Here is a 21519-nt window from a genome sequence, read left to right on the forward strand (position 1 = left end):
CTTATGGCGACGATGGGATAGGAAAGGCCTAGGAGTTGGAAGGAATCGGCCGTGGCCTTAATTAAGGTACAGCCCCAGCATTTGCCTGGTGTGAAAATGGGAAACCACGGAAAACCATCTTCAGGGCTGCCGATAGTGGGATTCGAACTTACTATCTCCCGGATGCAAGCTCACAGCCGCACGCCTCTACGCGCACGACCAACTCGCCCGGTGGTTCGGATCTTAGCCTCAGTAATTGACCGTTGTCATGCAGATAAATGTCGGCATGGTTCTCTGCAGAATCCCGAGGCACCTTTCTCACTTCTGTCCACACGAGTAAACAACGCTTCGCACAAATTCCAATCACAAATATTATTTACTTTATCTCGACATGGAAGAAAGGTCTATAAGAAGAACTGCTTTTTTAATTACGGCTGGCATACGATTACAAAAACATCAATTAACAACAACGAAATGAATCATGCTACTTATTTTTGTATCCACTGTGAGTTATTTGAGAGTGGCAAGTACAATATAGCCTCACTGCATTTTAGAATTAATTAAGAAACTTTGCTTCTCTTCTGGAAAATAGAGAAATGAATTATGAAAACTCTTTTCATTCACGATACATATTCCGTAAGTAGCACAAGAAAATTCTGCTAACGACAGCACAGAAGAATGAACGGTGCAAATGTGATTGCAATCATGCATGGACAATTACGGATATTATGCAAGCAACGCGCAAGTTTCAAATGACAGCTGTCACAAGCATCACTAGCAGCAATTCTGGTAAGTCCGCAAGTTACTTTAAGTAACACCACAGGCGTACGCAAGTTTTAGTTGTGACGCCGTATCATACCATGTTGACAGTCAATAGCCACTAAGAAAGTTAAAGAGGTAAGCACTGTGTTTACCTGGTACAGGTGTGAAGTAGATGATGGTGGTGACGACAGACGCTAAACCGACAAAAATGGCCATCCGCAGGAGAAAAGTTTTTCCTTCGGCAAGCATATTGGTATCGTGTGAAACTGGCACAGAGAACCTCCGACGACATGAACTATCACTAGCACGGCCCCGTGCAGACTGCTGCCGCGCCGGGAAATGGAAATCCATGGCCAGCTGAAACAGCTCGCCCGGCCGCCTTGACCGGCTGGCCGTGAACTACTTCCAGCCAATCGCTCGAGGCGCGTGCCTCGCCGGAAAATGCACCTTTCAAAGTATTATAGATGGCAGTTCATGACGCTACGAAACAGGAGCACCACCTTCGCCAGATTTGAAAAATTCAATATCTGTCACATCGGCTCTCACTTCTCCTAGTTACCGCTAGTTGAGTTTACTCTGCTACTCTGGAAGAAAAGTTATTCAATAACTGAATAAGTAAATGTGACAGCAATAAATAGGGATCACTGTCAGAGGCATGCGCGAGAAGAGATAGCGGGCTTTGACTTTCCCTGCCCCGCAACACTGCTTAACAGGTGCAAATCTCAGCCCCCGAAGTAGGGGTAGTTTCGCTACAGACCTTTAACTATTAATCTACTAATTGTACTTGTACTTGTTCTACAGGACACGAGAGCGGAAATGCGGCCCGCACTCTAAAGAAGAAAAGTAATAATGTATATATAATAGGATGTGTGTATATTTGTGTATATATTTACAGAGACAAGTGTGTGACACCAACACCGCAAAGAAGGGACGTCATCAGGCGGGAAAGAAGATGCCCCTTACAACAAGTAAGGCTTGGCACTAATCCCCTTCTCCTTAAAAGGAGACTTGGCACCAGGGACTGCTGGCTGCTGGACCAAGGGACTAACCTGTGGCCCAAAGCCCAGACGCCAGCGGACCCGAGCCGCACCAGGCAGTGACAAGTAGGACTGATCCCCCATAATAATTGACAAAAGCTAGGTAAATGGTTATGATTGCATGACACATATTCCTAACTAACACAACCTCTGGTGTTTTCCAGCCCACATCCTTGCATGTGCTATCAAAAGATGTCAGGTTTTACATGTAGGCTCTTTCTTCTTTCTGCCTATGTGGTTTTTCCCTGACCCTTCAATACCATACTTCAACACCATATACCTAACACAATCTCGCCTGGTAACGTGTCTGACATGGAAACAGGCAGATACTCCTTGTATCACTTCCCACTCTACCCAGCTATCTCTTTTCTACTTAGAAATCAATAGCATGTCGGAGGCCATGTAGATTGAGTCGATGGTCACGGCGGGGGAGCGGGCTACGGGGGCCCCCCGTAAAAAAAAAAAAAAAAATTCTCGCCTTTGAGTGCTGGCGTAACGTTAGTAGGGCCTGGCAATGCAAGCGCGCACGGTGCTGAAGAGACCCACAAAGAAATGAATAAGGTGACACCGTGACGTGATTTTACGAGATTTCGTAGAACGGGCTAAAAAAGTTTGTTTTTTCAATGCGTATGTGGAGTAATTGTCGGATGGTTGCATCTGCCTGCAAATTATTGTTGTTATGTTGAGTCTAAGACGGCTGTGCCTCTTAACATAAGCGACAGACTCCCTTACAAACATCTGGTACCAAAATACCCGTCCGCCTCTGTGGTGTAGTGGTTAGTGTGATTAGCTGCCACCCCCGGAGGCCCGAGTTCGATTTCCGGCTCTGCCACGAAATTTGAAGAGTGGTACGAGGGCTGGAACGGGGTCCACTCAGCCTCGGGAGGACAACTTAGTACAGCTATTCTGGAAAAGGTTTTCCGTGGTTTTCCACTTGTCCTCCAGGCAAATGCCAGGATGGTACCTAACTTAAGGCCACGGTCGCTTCCTTTCCTCTTCCCTGTCTATCCCTTCCAATCTCCCCATCCCCCCACAAGCCCCCTGTTCAGCACAGCAGCTGAGGCCGCCTGGGTGAGGTACTGGTCATCCTCCCCAGTTGTATCCCCAACCCAGAGTCTGAGCTCCAGGACACTGCCCTTGAGGTGGTAGAAGTGGGATCCCTCCCCGAGTCCGTGGGAAAACCGACCCTGGAGGGTAAACAGATAAAAAAGAAGAAGAAAACCAAATTAAGCCTACCCAATTTTAGACCTAATTATTCCTGTCGCTGTTTCTCTGCAAAACGATCATTTTTTAAACTGAAACCTACGCGCTATGCTGAAACATAAAGAACTACCAAAAAAATAGTATGTTCTGGGATAGACTCTTGTGAATTCAGCAGCCACAAATAAATAAATAAATAAATAAATAAATAAATAAATAAATAAATAAATAACGTGACATCGTGGCGTGTTTGTAGAACGAGTTGAAAAAGTCATTGAAATCGTCAAAGCCTTTTCATCCCAGAAAGTTCGCAGTATGGTACAGTTTCTTTAGATTCAAATGTGAGTAGAGTGAAGTTTAAAAGATGTAAACACAAAAGATAGAAACATATTTATTTACGTTGAATTTCGATCCCAATAAAATATTTAACTTCCAGGCGGGCTGTGTGGCTCAGTCCGGTGTTATTTGAAGATGCTCAATCATGTCAGCATCGTGTCAGTAAATTTACATTATTATTTCACTTCCAAAATAACAATAAATTAATTAGTTTTGTACTCTTATAGTAAGTCCTTTGTACATGAAAATGAAAATCCATAGTCTGTTTTTCAGTCATTCGACCAGGTCAGGAATGGAATGAATGAAGACCCCTCTAGCGGCGAGGATAGGAATTGTGCCAGCTGCCGAAGCCTGTCGCACTCCTCTAGGGCAATGCACGACTGACAGCTGAAATAAAATGATTGGAGAGTGTTCTGGAATGAAAGATGACAGGGAAAACCGGCGTACCCGGAGAAGAACCTGCCTCGCCACCGCTTCGTCCAGCACAAATCTGATATGGAGTAATAATAATGTTATTGCTTTTACGTCCTTCTGACTACTTCTGATGGTTTTCTGAGACGCCAAGGTACCGAAATTTTGCCCCACAGGAGTTCTTGTAAATCTACCGACACAAGACTGACGTATTTGAGCACCTTCAAATACCACCGTACTGAACCAGGATCGAACCTGCCAAGTTGGGGTCAGAAGGCCAGGGTCTCAGCGGTCTGAGCCACTCAACCCGGTTCACATGGAGCGATCGGGATTTGAACCACGGAACCTTAGCGGTGAGAGGCCGGCACGCTGCCGCCTGAGCCACGGAGAGGCTACTTTATATATGTTAAATGGATATAGCTTGCATTGCAGTTAAATGTAGATGTATTATTGATGGAGTTTATACAATTTCTTTTAGGGGTCCCAATTGTGTTTGTTGCAGGCACGGCAGGTCTGGACTGGAATGAGGTTCACAAAACCTCGTGATGTCGACTGGGGTCAACAAAGAATTTCATCAAGGCAAATGATATGGCTGAAGAAATCATGACCATCACGCCTTTTTAATTGTTTACTTATCGTATGGCTTTTAGTGCCGGGAGTGACCGAGGACTCTCCTGGTGCAGGTATTTCTATTTCACGCCCACGGACGATCTACGCGTTGGGATGTGGGATGATTATGTTAATGTGGTAGGGAGAGGGTGAACCCGGCGTGGGCACGCAGCCTACGCCTATCGAATAACACCAAGAGCTCTGCTCAAAGCTTAACGTCTCCATCCGACAGATGAATCACTATCAACAGCGCCATATGCCCTCACTCCATATGATCATTGCGGAGAGCTTTGGAATTGGCTTTTGCAAATTGAATACCACCACCTCTCCTAACCTGCTGGCGAACATTCTGATGGTGAAATAGTTTGCGACCAACGGGACTCGAACCTGGTAACCACGGCGTAAGACGCCTTAATGATCATGGCCACCAGGCGGGCTCTCGTGATGCTGATAGCATGCTACTCTAATAAACGTGCTTAGGCAATTTGATTGACGCTGCCTGTAAATCAATTTCGATGTTCAGTTTCACTCTACTAGATGACAGAAAAAAAGCAGCAATCTATTTGGCGACTTTTAATTTTGTCACATAAACACCAAATGCGTCAGCAAAGATCTTTGACATGCCGACAGCACACAATGGCGTGTATCGACTGTACAGTACTTTTTTCTGTCGTTCCAAAACCCGACTGCTTTTGCCGGGTTTGATCCGCGGGACAAAATTCCGGCATTTCGGCGTCTCCAAAAAGCATTTAAAAAAATCTTATTTTAAGAATCAAACGACGAAAACAAACCCAATGGCACCACAGCCCTGATGGGTCTTGGCCTACCAAGCGACCGATGCTCAGCCCAAAGGCCTGCAGATTATGAGGTGATGCTTGGTCAGTGTGATGAATTGTCTCGGGTTCGAACCACCCTGTCGGCCGGTTTCTGTCAGTCTTCACTGATCTGCATTTAGAACAGTCACCTATCAGTTGTTTGCCTTCTTTTCTTTTTGAAAAACATCCCCCTCCATGGCTAAATGGTTAGCATGCTGGTCTTTGGTCACAGGGGCCTCGGGTTCGATTCCCGGCAAGGTCGGGAATTTCAACCATCATTGATTAATTTCGCTGGCATAGGGGCTGGGTGTATGTGTCGTCTTCATAATCATTTCATCCTCATTACGATGCGCAGGTCGCCTACAGGAGTCAGATCAAAAGATCTGCACCTGGTGAGCCGAACATGTCCTCAGACACTCCCGCCACTAAAAGCCATACTGCATTTTATTTCTTAAAAATTATTTCAGAGAAATTGGAAATTTAATATAAGTCGTACATTTTCAGTAGTTTCCATTTTCACATCTAGGACAGTTTCCTATGCATATGTCAAACCTGATTCCTTCCATCGCTTTATCCAATTAATTCACCATTGTCCGTTTCGTCTTCGTTAGCTGCTCAACCGAGGTTGGTGACAGGAAGGGCATCTGGTCCTAAAAATATGCCATATAATTTCATGTCACCTCATCCCTGACCCCGTATCAGGAAACACAACTAAGGGGTAGACAGTTGCACGCAGTTTAGACTGACTTGTAGCTATGACTTAGTGCTAGTGCTGTACAGGAAGAACTGTATTCTGGTAGTGGTGTAACATCGCACTAACACATCAGACGTGATAGGAGTGGGATGGTAGCAGCCATGGCCTTAATTAACGTACAGCAATTGCCTGGTGTGAAAATGGGAAACCATCTTCAGGGCTGTTGACAGTGGGATTCATACCCAGCATCACCTGAATGCAAGCTCACAGCTACGGAAAGAACTCTTATTCTTATCTCAGCTAGTTGCGCTCTTCAGCATGTGTAGTGCCAATAATCTCTATGATTGTGCTGTCTGCGGCTAGGATTGAGAAGGAATTGGACCATGAGTAAAGAAGTGGAATCGGAGATAAGGCTTTTTGCAGATGATGTTATACTCTATAGAGTAATCAAGAAATTACAAGTTTGTGAGCAACTCAAGAAAGATCTTGACAATATTGTGAGATGAACAGCAGAGAATGGGGTTAAAAGTCAGGTTGTGAGTTTTACAGATAGGAAAAGTCCTCTCACTTTGAACTACTGCATTGATAGGGAGAAAATTCCTTATGGGAATCAATGTAAGTAACTTGATGTTAATCTAGGGAAAGATTTTCCTTGGCATAATCACATAAATAGTATTGTAAATAAAGGGTACAGATCTCTACACATGGTTATGAGGTTATTTAGGGATTGTAGTAAGGATGTAAAGGAGAGGGCATATAAGTCTCTGGTAAGACTGCAACAACAGTATGGTTCAAGTGTATGGGATCCTCACCGGGATTATTGATTTGAGAACTGGAAAAATTCCAAAGAAAAGCAACTTCAATTGTTAGGAGTGATTTTCGACAGAAAAGTTTTGTTGCTAAGTTCGGGCTGGGAAGACTTGGGAGGAGAGAGATTAGATGCTCAACTAAGTGTTATGTTCTGAGCTGTCAGTGGAGAGATAGTGCGGAATGACATTAGTAGACAAATAAGTTTGAGTGGTGCTTTTAAAAGTAGGAAAGATCACAATATGAAGATAAAGTTTGAATTCAAGAGAATAAATCAGGGCAAGTATTCATTTATAGGAAGATGAGTTAGGGATTGGAATAATTTACCAAAGGAGATGTTCAATGAATTTCAAAATTCTTTGCAATTATTTAAGAAAAGACTAGATAAACAACAGATAGATAATCTGCCACTTGATGACTGCACTAAATGCAGGTCAGTGGTGATTGATTGATGACTTGTATGTTAAAGAGTGGAAGATCTTTTCTAGGCTGGACTGTGCCAGTCGTCTTTTTCTTCCTTCCTTTTTTTTAAAAAAATGCTATTTGTTTGGGGCGTCGACCTATAGAGATCTTTTGCCCCTACTTGCACCATGTGAGATGAACCTTCGTGTAATTGGAATGGAGGAAGTGTAGAGTGTTGAATGTGAGAAAAGGAACGTTAAGGACGACACAAACACCCAGTCCCCAGGCCAGGGATATTAATCACTTACAATTTAAAAACCCTGACTCAGCTGGGAATCGAACCCGGGGCCGCCGGGTGACAGGCGGACGTGTTGCCCCTTACACCGCGGGGCTGGACCCGCCAGTCATCGTCACCTGTATTCTCACCTCCCAATAGTAGGGTGTTCTATATGTTCACTGGTTTGGTGAACCCCTACAAATAGATGTCTTAGTAAAATTGTTTATCAAGAGCCTATTCCTTTAATTAGCTGTATTTATTCACGCACGTAGTGATAATTTTGACATCGACACTCTATTGTTCTCAGAAACCATCAAAAAGGTTCAATTTTAGGACTGAGAGAGCACAAGGAGGGTGCACGTAACAAAGGGCTATGAGGAGCAATGAAAACAGCTCAGGTATCCCTGGCGAGTTGACCAGCGATACACACAAATTGTCAGCCCCGAAATTAGCTGAAGCACTGTCTCAGAGCGCATGGTTAAGATATGCCGTATCTGGAAGGTTTAGCAGGTATTTTAATTTCACAATTTTGTGGTTATGATGTAATAATTATAATTAATCGAAGCAACACCACACTCAAGTTTTATCATTTAATCAGTGAATGATTTTATATTCATCCAATGTATTTTGACAAGAGAAAAGCAAGAACATTTACAAAAGAAGGTTATAGTCATAAACTATGATTCTACCGAGCTCGATAGCTGCAGTCGCTTAAGTGCGGCCAGTATCCAGTAATCGGGAGATAGTGGGTTCGAGCCCCACTGTCGGCAGCCCTGAAGATGGTTTTCCATGGTTTCCTCATTTTCACACCAGGAAAAGGCCACGACTGCTTCCTTTCAATTCCTAGGCCTCTCCTATCCCATCATCGCCATAAGACCTATCTGTGTCAGTGTGACGTAAAGCACATGGCAGTAAAAAAAAAACTATGATTCTCAAAGGAGATCTTTCTTAACTAGGTTTTTAAATTTTTAAATTTTGTTGTCTTCTTTAGTTATATACTGATGATGACCCAAAAGGGTTGAAACAGGTATACTATTAGATAATATTTTGTGTTGATCTTAAAGATTGAATGGTAGTGAATTAAACTTTTAATTGTGTTGTTTGATGTAATTAACTGCAGTGAACCAGAATATTTTGGTAACTACAATTTGTAGAGCATCAATAGGCATAAGTAGCCTAAGTTAATGAAATTATTGAAATTTCTAATTAATGATACCTGTTTTATGAAGAGTAAGCAGTAAATTACATCAAGACATAAATAACAGTAGTCTGCCTAACATGTTCTTGAAGCAGTTATTCCTACGTAAGCAGCATCTTCAATATGAGAGAAAACTGGATCAGCATAAAGTAATTGCACCTCATATTAGCTCTTTGATTCCTCATTGTTTTGGTAACTTCTTCAAGCTGCAGCTGTGTGCTTTGAAAGGAAAGTGACATTGCTAATCAAGCAATGTCACTAGTTTACATCAAGTAACAATAAATTTGAACACATTACTTTCCAAAGCAGTGAATCTCCAGACATTTTATTCTCGTGCTGCCACTGCCGCCTCCATAACAGGATTTATTACAGACTTTATAAACTGGTTTAGGATGTGAGGAGATGAAGAGAGAGCAACTGTTCTATTTCCTACCTTCTACTCTTTCGATACGTTCCCTTTCCTAGCTTGTCACCAAGTAATAATTCATCAATACAAAGCACGTATTCCTATATAAGATGTCCTTTAGAAATTTTACAAAAATGCTGAAACTATTACAAGGACATTCTCTTAGATGGTTTACAACCAGAAAACAATTGGCGAGATGAACAATGATGAGCAAGTAAAGGATGATAACTTTCGTTTTTGTTGTTTGTGCCAATGCAATGCAGATGGTCTATTAGTCGCAACTCATCATACTGGTCCAATGATAGCTACAACTGAAATGTTTCCATTTCTCCCCTGAAAGGGGAGGCGAGCCTCTTAGATGGTGACGCTGTCTCTCAGGCCAGGAGATTTGTTTCTGAGAAGAAGATGTTTGGAGAAGGTGAGAGGGTTGGCGGCCATGACCTATACTAGGAACTGTCCCGGCAGTCCCCTTAGTGCAGGAGAATGGAAAACCATGGAGAACCATTCTCAGGACAGCCGATGGTGGGGATCAGCCCCTCTCTGCCTCCTGAATACAGAGGTGTAGAACCATCGACCTGCCGTGGCCACTTGTGGGCCAAGACCCACTCTGCATCCGCCGACGGAATGATGGCAATGAAAGTGTTCCAATATGAATGTGAACAGTAATTCATATTCAACTGGCACTCCTTGAAAAGTGATAAAACACCTTTTCTTTGCTGGCCATGTCAGGAGTACAAAGATTTCTAGTGGTCTCTTGTGCTTTTGCTTCTTTGTTAAATTTAGAACATATGAGAAGTGTTTGTCTTTTATTTTTTCCCATAAAGAAAACTCCTTGTTTCAAAATTCAAGATGTATTCTCTGGCACAGTGACAAGTGCCACGGGAAAGAAGAGAGCCAGGCTGAGTAACTCAGACGGTTGATGCACTGGTCTTCTGACCCTAACTTGGCAGGCCCAATCCTGGGTCAGTCCGGTGGTATTTGAGGATGCTCAAAAACGTCTGCCTCGTGTTCGTAGATTTGCTGGTCCATAGAACTCCTGTTGGACTAATACTGGCACCTCGGCATCTCCAAAAACCATAAAAGTAGTTAGTGGGACTTAAAACAAATGCCTTTATTAGAGAAAGGAGAGAACACTACCAACTTATGTACTTTGTTGAGAAAACATTACATTTTTATTCCATTTCAGCCACCTGAAACAAGGAATTATTTTTAAAAAACAGCAAGTTGTACAAGCCCTGTTGTCTTATCAGCTAATTATTTCCTTTATTTTCTTTAATTACTAACAAAATTATTAGCGGAAATATGTAAAAAAAAAAAATGCCGTTTGTCACGGCTCACCGATTTGTATAGTGCCACAGCAAGTAGTGGTGACTTTGCATGTGCTATGAGGAAGGGCAGCAGGGGTACATTTTTTGCCTAGATCATGGACTCTGAGGTAAGGTCTGATTCACCTGCTTGCCACGTGCATTCATCAGTCTGGCAGTCTCTTTAGTGTGTAGTCAAATACTAAATGATTTTTAATTGTATAATCATGCCGTACTTCTATTTAATTGTAATACATGTGTAATGTTGTTCCTTTGGTGAGAGTTTTATTGTATAGTATTGAATCAAAAACTATTATTACTGCACTTAAGTTGGTAAACTGTCAACCTCTACCTCTCTGCTGAAATTCATTCAGAGAGCATCAAAAAACATACCATTTTGTAGCTACTTTTTTCTGTTTTGATGTATACCCCAGTCCCAACCTACTATATCCCACAAATCCAAGTACTTTCTGTTGTTTGGGAAAAGTGCCCCCCCACACAAACACTTCTAATTCACAATCGCTGCTACTGAGAAAAGGGGTCACTGTTTGCCAGGAAGATGTCATGCCTTCTCCCTGTTTCTGAATTGTTCAAGGGTTTGCCTCATTTATCACAGATTCTATTGAAGAAACTATCCAGTTCTTAAGATTTTGGGTTGAGCTGTTAAAAACAGCAAATGTCTTTTGTCTGATTTACCTTAGTGTATTTAGGGCCTATTTTCCAGATATAGAAGATATGCTGAAAGCAATTTTCGGACATGTCATTACTGAAAAATTTCATGACACAATTATAGAAAAGTACATCACTTGGCGTGCCAAGCAATTACTATACCAGAGTTTTGTCTTAGGAGGCAGTTCATTAGTGAAAAACATTAGTGAAAAATTATCAAATTCGTATTAGGGATCCTGGTCTAGAAAGCCAAGAATAACGGCCAAGAGGATTCGTCGTGCTGACCACATGACACCTCATAATCTGCAAGCCTTCAGGCTGAGCAGCGGTCGTTTGGTAGGCCAAGGCCCTGCAAGGGCTGTACTGCCATGGGGTTTGGGTTATTACAAATGTCAAATGTTTTTGCAAAGTTTCCAGGAAAAATGACCCAGAAGAAAATTTGGTTAGCCGCTTAGTGTGAGGTGTTTCACCTCAGTATCAATATTACATGTGCTTCACTTCTAAACCTACTACCTTACAGCAACTCGAGGTTGCTTGCATTGAGGCAGAGTGTCACTACAGAGATTTTCGTCAGGTGATGGATATTCCTCCTCCAACTTGTTGTTACTGCTCAAGTTACCCAAATGTTACCTCAGTCCCTAATAAGCTTGTTGAGAAATATCATGCATGTGTTTTCCAGGAACACCTTAAATACTATCCTTTGGTAAAGAAATCACAACCCATTGGTTGCTATTTTACCCAAAATCCTAATTTTGCTCATTATAATTGTGGATCAAAGCAACATAGTAAGCATTTTTGTCCAATACCTAACATTCCTTGTTCTAATTTTTGTCTTAACCAACCTAATTCCTGACTACCTGTTGTTGAAAATAAAACTGTGTATCCTTCTCTGTGCAAAAATGATGAAGATAAATACACCTTGCTACCCGAATCCATTTCTCCTTCTGAATGTAGATATATCCCCACCAGTGTTAATATGAATACTCCCCTTAAGTGATGTGGGAGTTAATATAGAACCTGTAATTGCCCTTATTGATATTGGTAGTCTGGTGTCACTGATTAATTTAACCTGGTATAACCATTTGAAAAGCGCATGCAAGTTACAACCTATTAAGCATGAGTTGATGAAATGTATCAGTGCTGACGGTAAACTACTTGTCGTCATTCGATCTGTTTTGGTCAAAATTCACATGTGCAATATCACATGGATGTTTTATAAACCAAAATTTATTTTGTCAAGTCATTCTTGGCACTAATTTCATTTCTAATGTTGGTATGATGTTGAATTTGCAGGATAAGAAATTGTATTTTAAATGTTGTCGTACTGCTCAAATTCCTTTCAAGTACTCTTTTAAATTGTGTAACCATATGTCAATTGATGATGATGTGCAGAATTTTGATGTCTAACCTAGACTAACTACCATCATTAAACTTAAACTTTATGATTAATTGTGATTATTCTTTCATATGCAAATTAGGTACAAGTTTCCTCTCAGGGTTTTCCTCTGCCAATTTTTATCTGGGGTGGGTTTTCAGCATGGCTTTCCAGTGGACTGTTCTCGGAGAAGGGTGGTTTTTTTTTATGAGATCAGTTTGTTAATGCTGTGATTGATGTTATTGTGCTCTATTCTTCTTGTTCTCTTTTCTGGTATTTTGCTCTGTGCTTCTCCAGCCCAATTTAAATGCAGCATGCCATCCAGAACTATAATATCAGTAGTGTACTAGTCTGGGAATAACTGATTCATATCTCCTGCAATGTAGAACACTGAATTCATAACAGAACATTTGTGGTGAAGAGTGTTAATATTAGCATTCAAAATTCCAAAGGAAAATGCACGGGGTACGCAGAAATGTTCAGAATCTCTTCTAGCGAACGGAGTACAGACATGAGCACGTGACTGAGGACCGCACGGTATCAGCTGTTTATATGTGCAGTGCAGTGGCAAGCAATACAGTGGAGTGCATTGCGTGACTCAACACATGTAGGGGAGGGAAGTGGACAAGCGGATCATTGGTCATGAGAAATTTAGAGCATCATTTCATCTAAGTTATTGCGCTTGTGCCCTGTGCCGAGTGAAATGCGCTACAAAAATTAAATGAAAATCTTAATGTTCGCAATTTGTACAAGACAAAAACAATTAACAGAAATCAACTATCACTAAACATACTGTATCTCCTCAGTAGCCTAAGGACTCTTATGTCAAGCTGTAAAGGCCTGGCCTGTTACGTCAGGAAATCTAAATAACTTAAAGAAAATGTTTGGCATTAATAATGGTGTACATTTCTGATTAGAATGTATGGAACTACGTTGGAGGACTTAGTTTTATTAGCCTATATCAGAGGATACTCTGTTCTAAACTTAGTCTTTAATACCTGTCAATACTTGATTACTTGATTCAAGAACTGGAAAAAATCCAAAGAAAAGTAGCTCGATTTGTTCTGGGTGATTTCCGACAAAAGAGTAGCGTTACAAAAATGTTGCTAAGTTTGGGCTGGGAAGATTTGGGAGAAAGGAGACGAGCTGCTCGATTAAATGGTATGTTCCGAGCTGTCAGAGGAGAGATGGCGTGGGAGGACATCTGTAGACGAATAAGTTTGAGTGATGTCTTTAAAAGTAGGAAAGATCACAATATGAAGATAAAGTTGGAATTCAAGAGGACAAATTGGGGCAAATATTCATTTATAGGAAGGGGAGTTAGGGATTGGAATAATTTACCAAGGGAAATGTTCAATAATTTTCCAATTTCTTTGCGATCATTTAAGAAAAGGCTAGGAAAACAACAGATAGGGAATCTACCACCTGGGCGACTGCCCTAAATACAGATCAGTAGTGATTGATTTGTTATGTGGGAATGTGATTTCAGTAATTTTTTGCAGTGTGGCAAACTCTGACATGCACTAAATATACTGTTTTTACTGATATGCTTCATAAAACAAATGCATTGTTCACACTCGAAACTGAGAAGAATTTTACCACGAGGATTCCAGTTTTATACGCCAGTCAGTTCAGGATACTTTAGCGCATGATAATCAGAATAAAGTCCCTACATTATCCAGGCATGATGATCAGATCCTGCATACGCCGCCATTGCTAGCAAGGTTCATGTGTGCGAGCTTCATGTCAGTGTGCTACGGTAGTGCACCGATCAAGGTTATCAAGCAAGAAAGCTTGGCTGGTCACACACTGCATAGGCTGACACAGAAGTTGCTCACGACTAAACTTACATTTATTTATCAATTTTCTGGTGAGATCTAGGAGGAAATGAAATATGCTAGAGATCAAAGTTTGTTTCAGAACACTACGTCCTGTTACAACTTCCGTCATTTATTTTCAGATGCTCCATATATATATCAGTATACCACTGCATAAAGCCCAGTCCCCGAGATGATGGTAGTGGAATACTGGGGGATTTGTTCCTGACGAGATCAGTTGTCTTTAGGGTCTAGGGTTTTAACAAACATTTTCTTTTCATTTGACACTAACCTTTCCACATTAAGATGCAAGGGTCAAATAGTTTCGGAGAGCTCACAGAAGGTGCTACTATAGATTTCTTCATGTAAAACACTGTATCTGTAACCTCATACCGTCAGGGTCAGGGTCAGGGTGGGTAGGAGATAGGGATCTGCACTCAGATGGCACAGTGGTACGTATAAGCTAGGAATTTCTTGGGAAAGGCAACAGGGAGGTACATTCAGGGAAATGGGGTGGTCTAGGGAGTAGTGATAAGGGTACAGGGATCTGGAAGTCAAGTAGGGGTGACATATAAATGTTAGAGTTGAACTGTTAAATTATTGTAAAGAAAGGAATAGAATTAAGTAATTTAATAGATATATACTTACCAGATATTGTAATAGGAGTTGAATCATGGCTGAGAAATGATATAATGGATGCAGAAATTTTCTCACAGAATTGGAGTGTGTATCGTAGAGATAGGATAGGAATGGTGGGAGGGGGAGTATTCATTCTGGTAAAAGAAGAATTTGTAAGCTACGAGAAAGTTAAAGATGACAAACTTGAAATTCTAGGTGTAAGGCTCATTTCTAAAGATAAAAGACAACTTGATGTCTTTGGAGTGTACAGACCAGGAAAGGGAAGCACTGACACTGATTCAGAACTATTTGATAAGATAATCAGGTATGTGGGAAAAGACATGTAAAGGAATGCGACTGTAGCCGGAGATCTGAATTTAACAAATGTCAATTGGGAAGGTAATGCAAACGACAGGAAGCACGACCAACAAATGGCAAATTAGCTAATGAGGGAAGGACAGCTGATTCAGAAAGTGATGAAACCAACTAGAGGGAAAAACATCCATATGTGGTGGTGGTAAAACCAGATGAGCTCTATAGAGAAACCGAAGTAATAGATGGTATTAGTGATCATGAAGCTGTTTTTGTTGTGGTTAAAAATAAATGTGATATAAAGAAAGGCCTTAAAAGTAGGACTATTAGGCAGTACCATATGGCTGATAAAACAGGCATGAGGGAGTTTATAAAAAATAACTATGATCGGTGGAAAACGGTAAATAAAAATGTAAACAGGCTCTGGGATGGGTTTAAAGCAATTGTTGAGGAATGTGAAAACAGGTTTGTACCTTTAAAGGTGGTAAGGAATGGTAAAGACCCACCTTATTATAATAGAGAAATAAAGAGCCTAAGAAGGACATGCAGACTGGAAAGTAGTAGAGTTAGAAATGACTTTGGAAGTAAGAACAAATTGAAGGAACTTACTAGAAAATTGAATCTAGCAAAGGTTAACATGATGGCAAGCATAATTGGCACTCATACAAATTTTAGTGAAAAATGGAAGAGTTTGTATAGGTACTTTAAGGCAGAAACAGGTTCCAAGAAGAACATTCCAGGAATCATTAATGAAAAAGGGGAGTGTGTATGCGAGGATCTTCAAAAGGCAGAAGTATTCAGTCAGCAGTATGTATAGATTGTTGGTTACAAGGATAATGTGCAGATTAGAGAAGGTGACTAATGCCAAAGAAGTATTAAAATTTACATATGATAACAATGACATTTACAATAAGATACAAAAGTTGAAAACTAGAAAAGCGGTTGGAATTGATAAGATTTCTGGGGATATACTAAAGACAATGGGTTGGCATATAGCACCATATCTGAAGTACTTATATGATTATTGTTTGCATGAAGGAGCTGTACCAAATGAATGGAGAGTTGCTATAGTAGCCCCTGTGTATAAAGGAAAGGGTGATAGACATAAAACTGAAAATTACAGGTCAGTCAGTTTGACATGTATTGCATGTAAGCTTTGGGAAAGCATTCTTTCTGTATATTAGACATTTGCAAAATTAATAACTTGTTAGATAGAAGGCAGTTCGGGTTTAGGAAAGGTTATTCCACTGAACCTCAACTTGTAGGATTCCAGCAAGATATAGCAGATATCCTGTATTCAGGAGTTCAAATGGACTGTATCACGATTGACCTGTCTAAAGCATTTGATAGGGTGGATCATGGGAGACTACTGGCAAAAATGAGTGCAATTAGACTTGACAAAAGGATGACTGAATGGGTTGCTATATTTCTAGAAAATAGATCTCAGAGAATTAGAGTAGGCAAAGCTTTATCTGACCCTGTAATAATTAAGAGGGGAATTCCTCAAGGCAGTATTATTGGACCTATATGTTCTCTTATACATAAATGATATGAGTAAAGAAATGGAATCAGATATTAGGCTTTTTGCAGATTATGTTATTCTGTATAGAGTAAGAAATAAGTTACAAGATTGTGAGCAACTGCAGAAAAAACCTTGATAATGTTGTGAGATGGACAGCAGGTATGATGATAAATGGGGTTAAAAGTCAAGTTGTGAGTTTCTCAAATAGGAAAAGTCCTCTCAGTTTTAATTACTGCATTGATGGGGTGAAAGTTCCTTTCGGGGATATGCAAGTATCTAGGTGTTAATATAAGAAAATATCTTCATTGGGGTAATTGCATAAATGGGATTGTAAATAAAGGGTACAGATCTCTGCATATAGTTATGAGGGTGTTTAGGAGTTGTAGTAAGGATGAAAGGGAGAGGACATATAAGTCTCTGGTAAGACCCCAACTAGAGTATGGTTCCAGTGTATGGGGCCCTCACCAAGATTACTTGATTCAAGAACTGGAAAAAATTCAAAGAAAAGCAGCTCGATTTGTTCTGGGTGATTTCCGACAAAAGAGTAGCGTTACAAAATAGTTGTAAAGTTTGGGCTGGAAAGACTTGGGAGAAAGAAGATGAGCTGCTTGACTAAGGACTAAGTGGTATGTCAGAAATGTTACAATATTTATTAATAACCACCTTTCCAATACAAAACACAGTTCTTATAGTTAAGATTTATATCTTGTCGTAAAGATATCTTTATAAAGATTGAAAAGGGGGTTATTAATAAATATTGTAACATTTTTTGACTTAAGTCTAGTTCAATACAGACCAAACATGAGAATAACTACATGTAATAAGTGGTATGTTCCAAGCTGTCAGCAAATAGATGGCATGGAATGACGTTAGTAGATGAATAAGTTTGAGTGGTGTCTTTAAAAGTAGGAAAGATCACAATATGAAGATAAAGTTGGAATTCAAGAAGACAAATTGGGGCAAGTATTCACTTATAGGAAGGGGAGTTAGGGATTGGAATAACTTGCCGGTGGAGATGTTCAATAAATTTCCAATTTCTTTGAAATCATTTAAGAAAAGGCTAGGGAAACAACAGATAGGTAATCTGCCACCTGGGTGATTGCGCTAAATGCAGATAAGTATTGATTGATTGATTGATTGATTGATTGATAGAAGAGTTGATTAAGGAAAGTCGTTCTGGAAACAGGAAAGTGATGATCCTGACGTGAGTGATTGGAAATAATGCCAGGCTCAACTAGGGGTTGAGGATCTCTGAAGCTATGAGCCCCTCTTACAGTTGTCTGTTACATCAGGAGCCAGGATGTATTCTAAAAACCCCACCGAGGTGGGGTACCATCAACTGAGTGCTCAAGAGTATGTGCAGCATTTGGAAGGAGAAAGAAGAACCCCATGGGGTCTGAAGATGGTACCGGTTCTTCCTAAGCTCTTCTTTCCATGCAGTTACACTACGTGATCCACATGTGGCTCTTCTTCCACTATACACACAAATACAAAGGCAGTAAACTAAAGGATCTAGCATACTGTTAAAATTAAATAAAAAACATATGCTAAGAACTGAAAAATCAGTTTTTATTTATAGAAAATAATTACAATATGTATTTACATAAAGAATAATTATCTACCTACAAATCAATTCCCTAGTAAGTACATATTATACTTAATCTTACCTAACTAGGATGCACCCAGTTGTTCTGAGACAAATTGCATGTTTTCATCCCAGGGCAGTTATGTACAGTACCACACAAATTAATCAGGATAAGCTTTTCATTTTCCCAACGGTGGGTAACAGTGTGCTACACAGGGCTTGTTCTTAGATCCTGCATTCTCTCCACTGTTAAGTGTATTTATTTTGATGTGTTTCTCTTTTGAGAAATTTGTAAGATTAGTAATATCTGAGTCTTCAATGGATATGACTCCCAGAATACATCCATGACACAATGAGAGTTATAGCTACTAAATTTGGTGTCAGTGTAGGCACTATAAATATAATTATTTAGCAGCACAAACAGACTGGCTCAATTTTACAGAAGAAAAAAGGGAAACTATGGCAGGAAAAAGAAGATTACACCAACAGATTAAAGTTTTCTCCTCAGAAGAAGCAGTTCAATCCTAAGGCTCACTGCTGTGGACTTGGCTTGCGAGTTGGCAGACAGGAGAGTGAATCTGAAAGTTTCTAATGGTTGTGATAGACTTCTGGAAGGACAGCCTGCAAGACTGTAAAGAAACACCATCTAACGGGAAAAGTATGCAGGAAACGTCCCTCGTGGGCACTTCGTCATCAGCACTGGACAATGGAACACTGGAAGAAAGTTCTTTTCTCTGATGAGAGTTAATATGAAGAGGGGCAGAGGTTCAATATGTATGCAATGCAAAGAATGAGCCAACAACTTCAGCACATCTGCAACACCTGGTGAAACAGGTATATTTTTTTTGTCCTGGGGGGGGGGGTTGTTTCATGCATGAAGGAAGTATGACCAGTACATCCAAATACTGTAAAAAAGAGTTGTTGCAGAGATGCAGAACAAGTTTCAAAATGGTGATGGAATGTTTTAAGACAAGATTTGGATCCTGAAGAAATTCTTCACTGAGAGCAATATTCGTGTCCTAGAGTGGCCAGAGAACTCCTCTGACATTAATCCAATAGAAAACATCTGGGTTATTTGCAAAAGGTGGCTTGCAAAACTTGACTGTTACATAACAATACACATGATAGAGTTTCTAGCTACAGTGTGATTTCATGTTGATGAACTTAGAAATATGTGCTCAGATCTTGTGGAATCTATGCCAAATCATGTAAAGCTACTTATAAAGCAAAACAGAGGACGTTATTAACTATTAGCAAAGATTAAAAGTATTCTATTGGGTGAAATGAAATGAAATGGCGTATGACTTTTAGTGCCGGGAGTGCCCAAGGACAAGTTCGGCTTGCCAGGTGCAGGTCTTTTGATTTGACACCTGTAGGTGACCTGCGCGTCGTGATGAGGATGAAATAATGATAAAGATGACATATACACCCAGCCCCATGCCAGAGGAATTAACCAATGATGGTTAAAATTCCTGAACCTGCTGGGAATCGAACCCAGTACCCCTGTGACCAAAGACCAGCATGCTAACCATTTAGCCAAAGAGCCAGACATTCTGTTGGGTGAAATGTGTAGCTATTATCATGCTCCGATTAATTTGCATGTGACTGTAATCACTAGTGGTTTACTACCACACTAACACATGGAAAGTTTTTGTAACAGAAGGAGGGGAAGAAAGTGGCCATGGCCTTAATTAAGGTATTGCCTGGTGTGGAAATGGGAAACCAGAGTAAACCATCTTCAGGTCTGCCAACGTTGGGATTTGAACCCACCATCACCATCTCCCTCGGTAGAAAGACATGAATGCCTTGTTCAAACAGTCAGCAACTCCGTATAAGTAATTGAGAAACACACTGCACCACTTCTTAGGATGGAAGTAGGCCTTCTTGAACGGCCTCGACCTTTCAGGACGGAAGTAGACCTCCCTGATGAGCGTTGATGTCACTACTGGCATTTGTTTCTTCTTGTGCTTCTCCCAAGCAGGGTTGCAAGACTCGTAATCCAGAGCCACCATGCGAGAAGTGTTCATCAACAGTTTATGCAAATCGTGGGTGTGGACGTTTCTTTTGAATTCTTCACACAGGCTCTGAATGAACCAAGAGCCTAATACAGTATTTCGGAAAGAGGCGAAGCCTGTAAAGGAATTATGATAAAATTATTAGATAAATATATGCACCACACTATGATGGGAGTCCTAAACCTAGTACAAAATAATATTCAACAGAAAGAACATGAATGATCGGGTACAAGTGAAGAAAATGGATGATAGGTTTCAGAGTTGCCAGGGCATGGCGCTGGCATCATGTAGTCACTTTGTAGTTACCAGGTTGTTGTATAATAAGTAAGAAAATAATGTAATTAATGTCTGCATAGAAAAAAAAAAGTTATTAAATGTCCCTTCATGCTAGGTGTGATGTGAAGTATTGATGGATGGCCATGACATACAGATCCATGGCCTGTGCAGCTCTCAAGGTACTGTTGCTAGGTAACATTGAGTCACACATTTTGTTACATGACACTATTTCATTACACAAATTTTCAAATGACCTCCAGCTCTAAAACATATTTATGTCAAAAATTTTGTTAGGATAAACACAATGACAGGTCAATATAAGTAACTGAAAGGAATAAACGAGTGAAAGACATTAACATGGAAAGGAACACATTATGGGATAAACCAGTGATAGGCTGTCTGAGAATTCTGAAGACTAGCGCAAGCACCAGTTTCTCGCGAGAAATGTCTAGACGTCTGGAGAGCATTGTCCAGCGAGCAGCATGTCGTAGGCCTACAGTTAGACAGAGCTGAATGTTGTTTGTGACAAGTATGCGAATAGCCAAACACGAACTTCTCCATTTCGTAAAAGCAGTACGTGTCATCAAGTGACTAGGCCGTTCATTTCTATTGAAGTCTATAACTGATGCAGTATAACATAATTATAAAGGATCTGCATCCTGGCATTGTATGCAGTGTTAAGTACACAAATGAATACAGAAACTGATGGCTACTGTAGTAACATCATTATCACTTACAATTTATCAGACCGACATTCAATATCCATTTGACTCATGCTTGCATTTACAGACATTATGGTGACGAAGGAAATAATCCCTCGGAATGTTACAAGAGTATTTGCATCATAATTAGGTACTTCGGTATATGACAGTACAATGTATAATTGTGTTTAATTGTATACAACATCTTTAAGACGATGTCTGAAATGCAACCTAAGTTGTGGACTTGGGATTATTTTGAAGAGATGCCACATAGCACAGTCTGTTGTGTTGTTTGTTCAAAAGAAATAAAATACATCAGCAGAAATACTTCTGGGATGATCTGGCACTTAAAAAAATATAATATCACTGAAGGGGAGCATCATAAAAAACAC

General features: G+C 40.4%; 1 protein-coding gene across 1 annotated transcript in view; it reads right to left on the reverse strand.

Moving 5' to 3' along the window:
- The window catches only part of LOC136878735 (uncharacterized), a 177385-nt gene extending 176348 nt beyond the window's left edge, over window positions 1–1037 (reverse strand). The window contains exon 1 of the mRNA XM_067152191.2: window positions 894–1037. Coding sequence (XP_067008292.2) covers window positions 894–990 — 97 coding nt within the window. The 5' untranslated portion in view covers window positions 991–1037. The remainder of the gene's footprint in view (window positions 1–893) is intronic.
- Between the last annotated feature and the right edge of the window lie 20482 nt (window positions 1038–21519).

This window comes from Anabrus simplex, chromosome 8 (assembly GCF_040414725.1).
Source record: "Anabrus simplex isolate iqAnaSimp1 chromosome 8, ASM4041472v1, whole genome shotgun sequence".
Taxonomy (NCBI): Eukaryota; Metazoa; Arthropoda; class Insecta; order Orthoptera; family Tettigoniidae; genus Anabrus; species Anabrus simplex.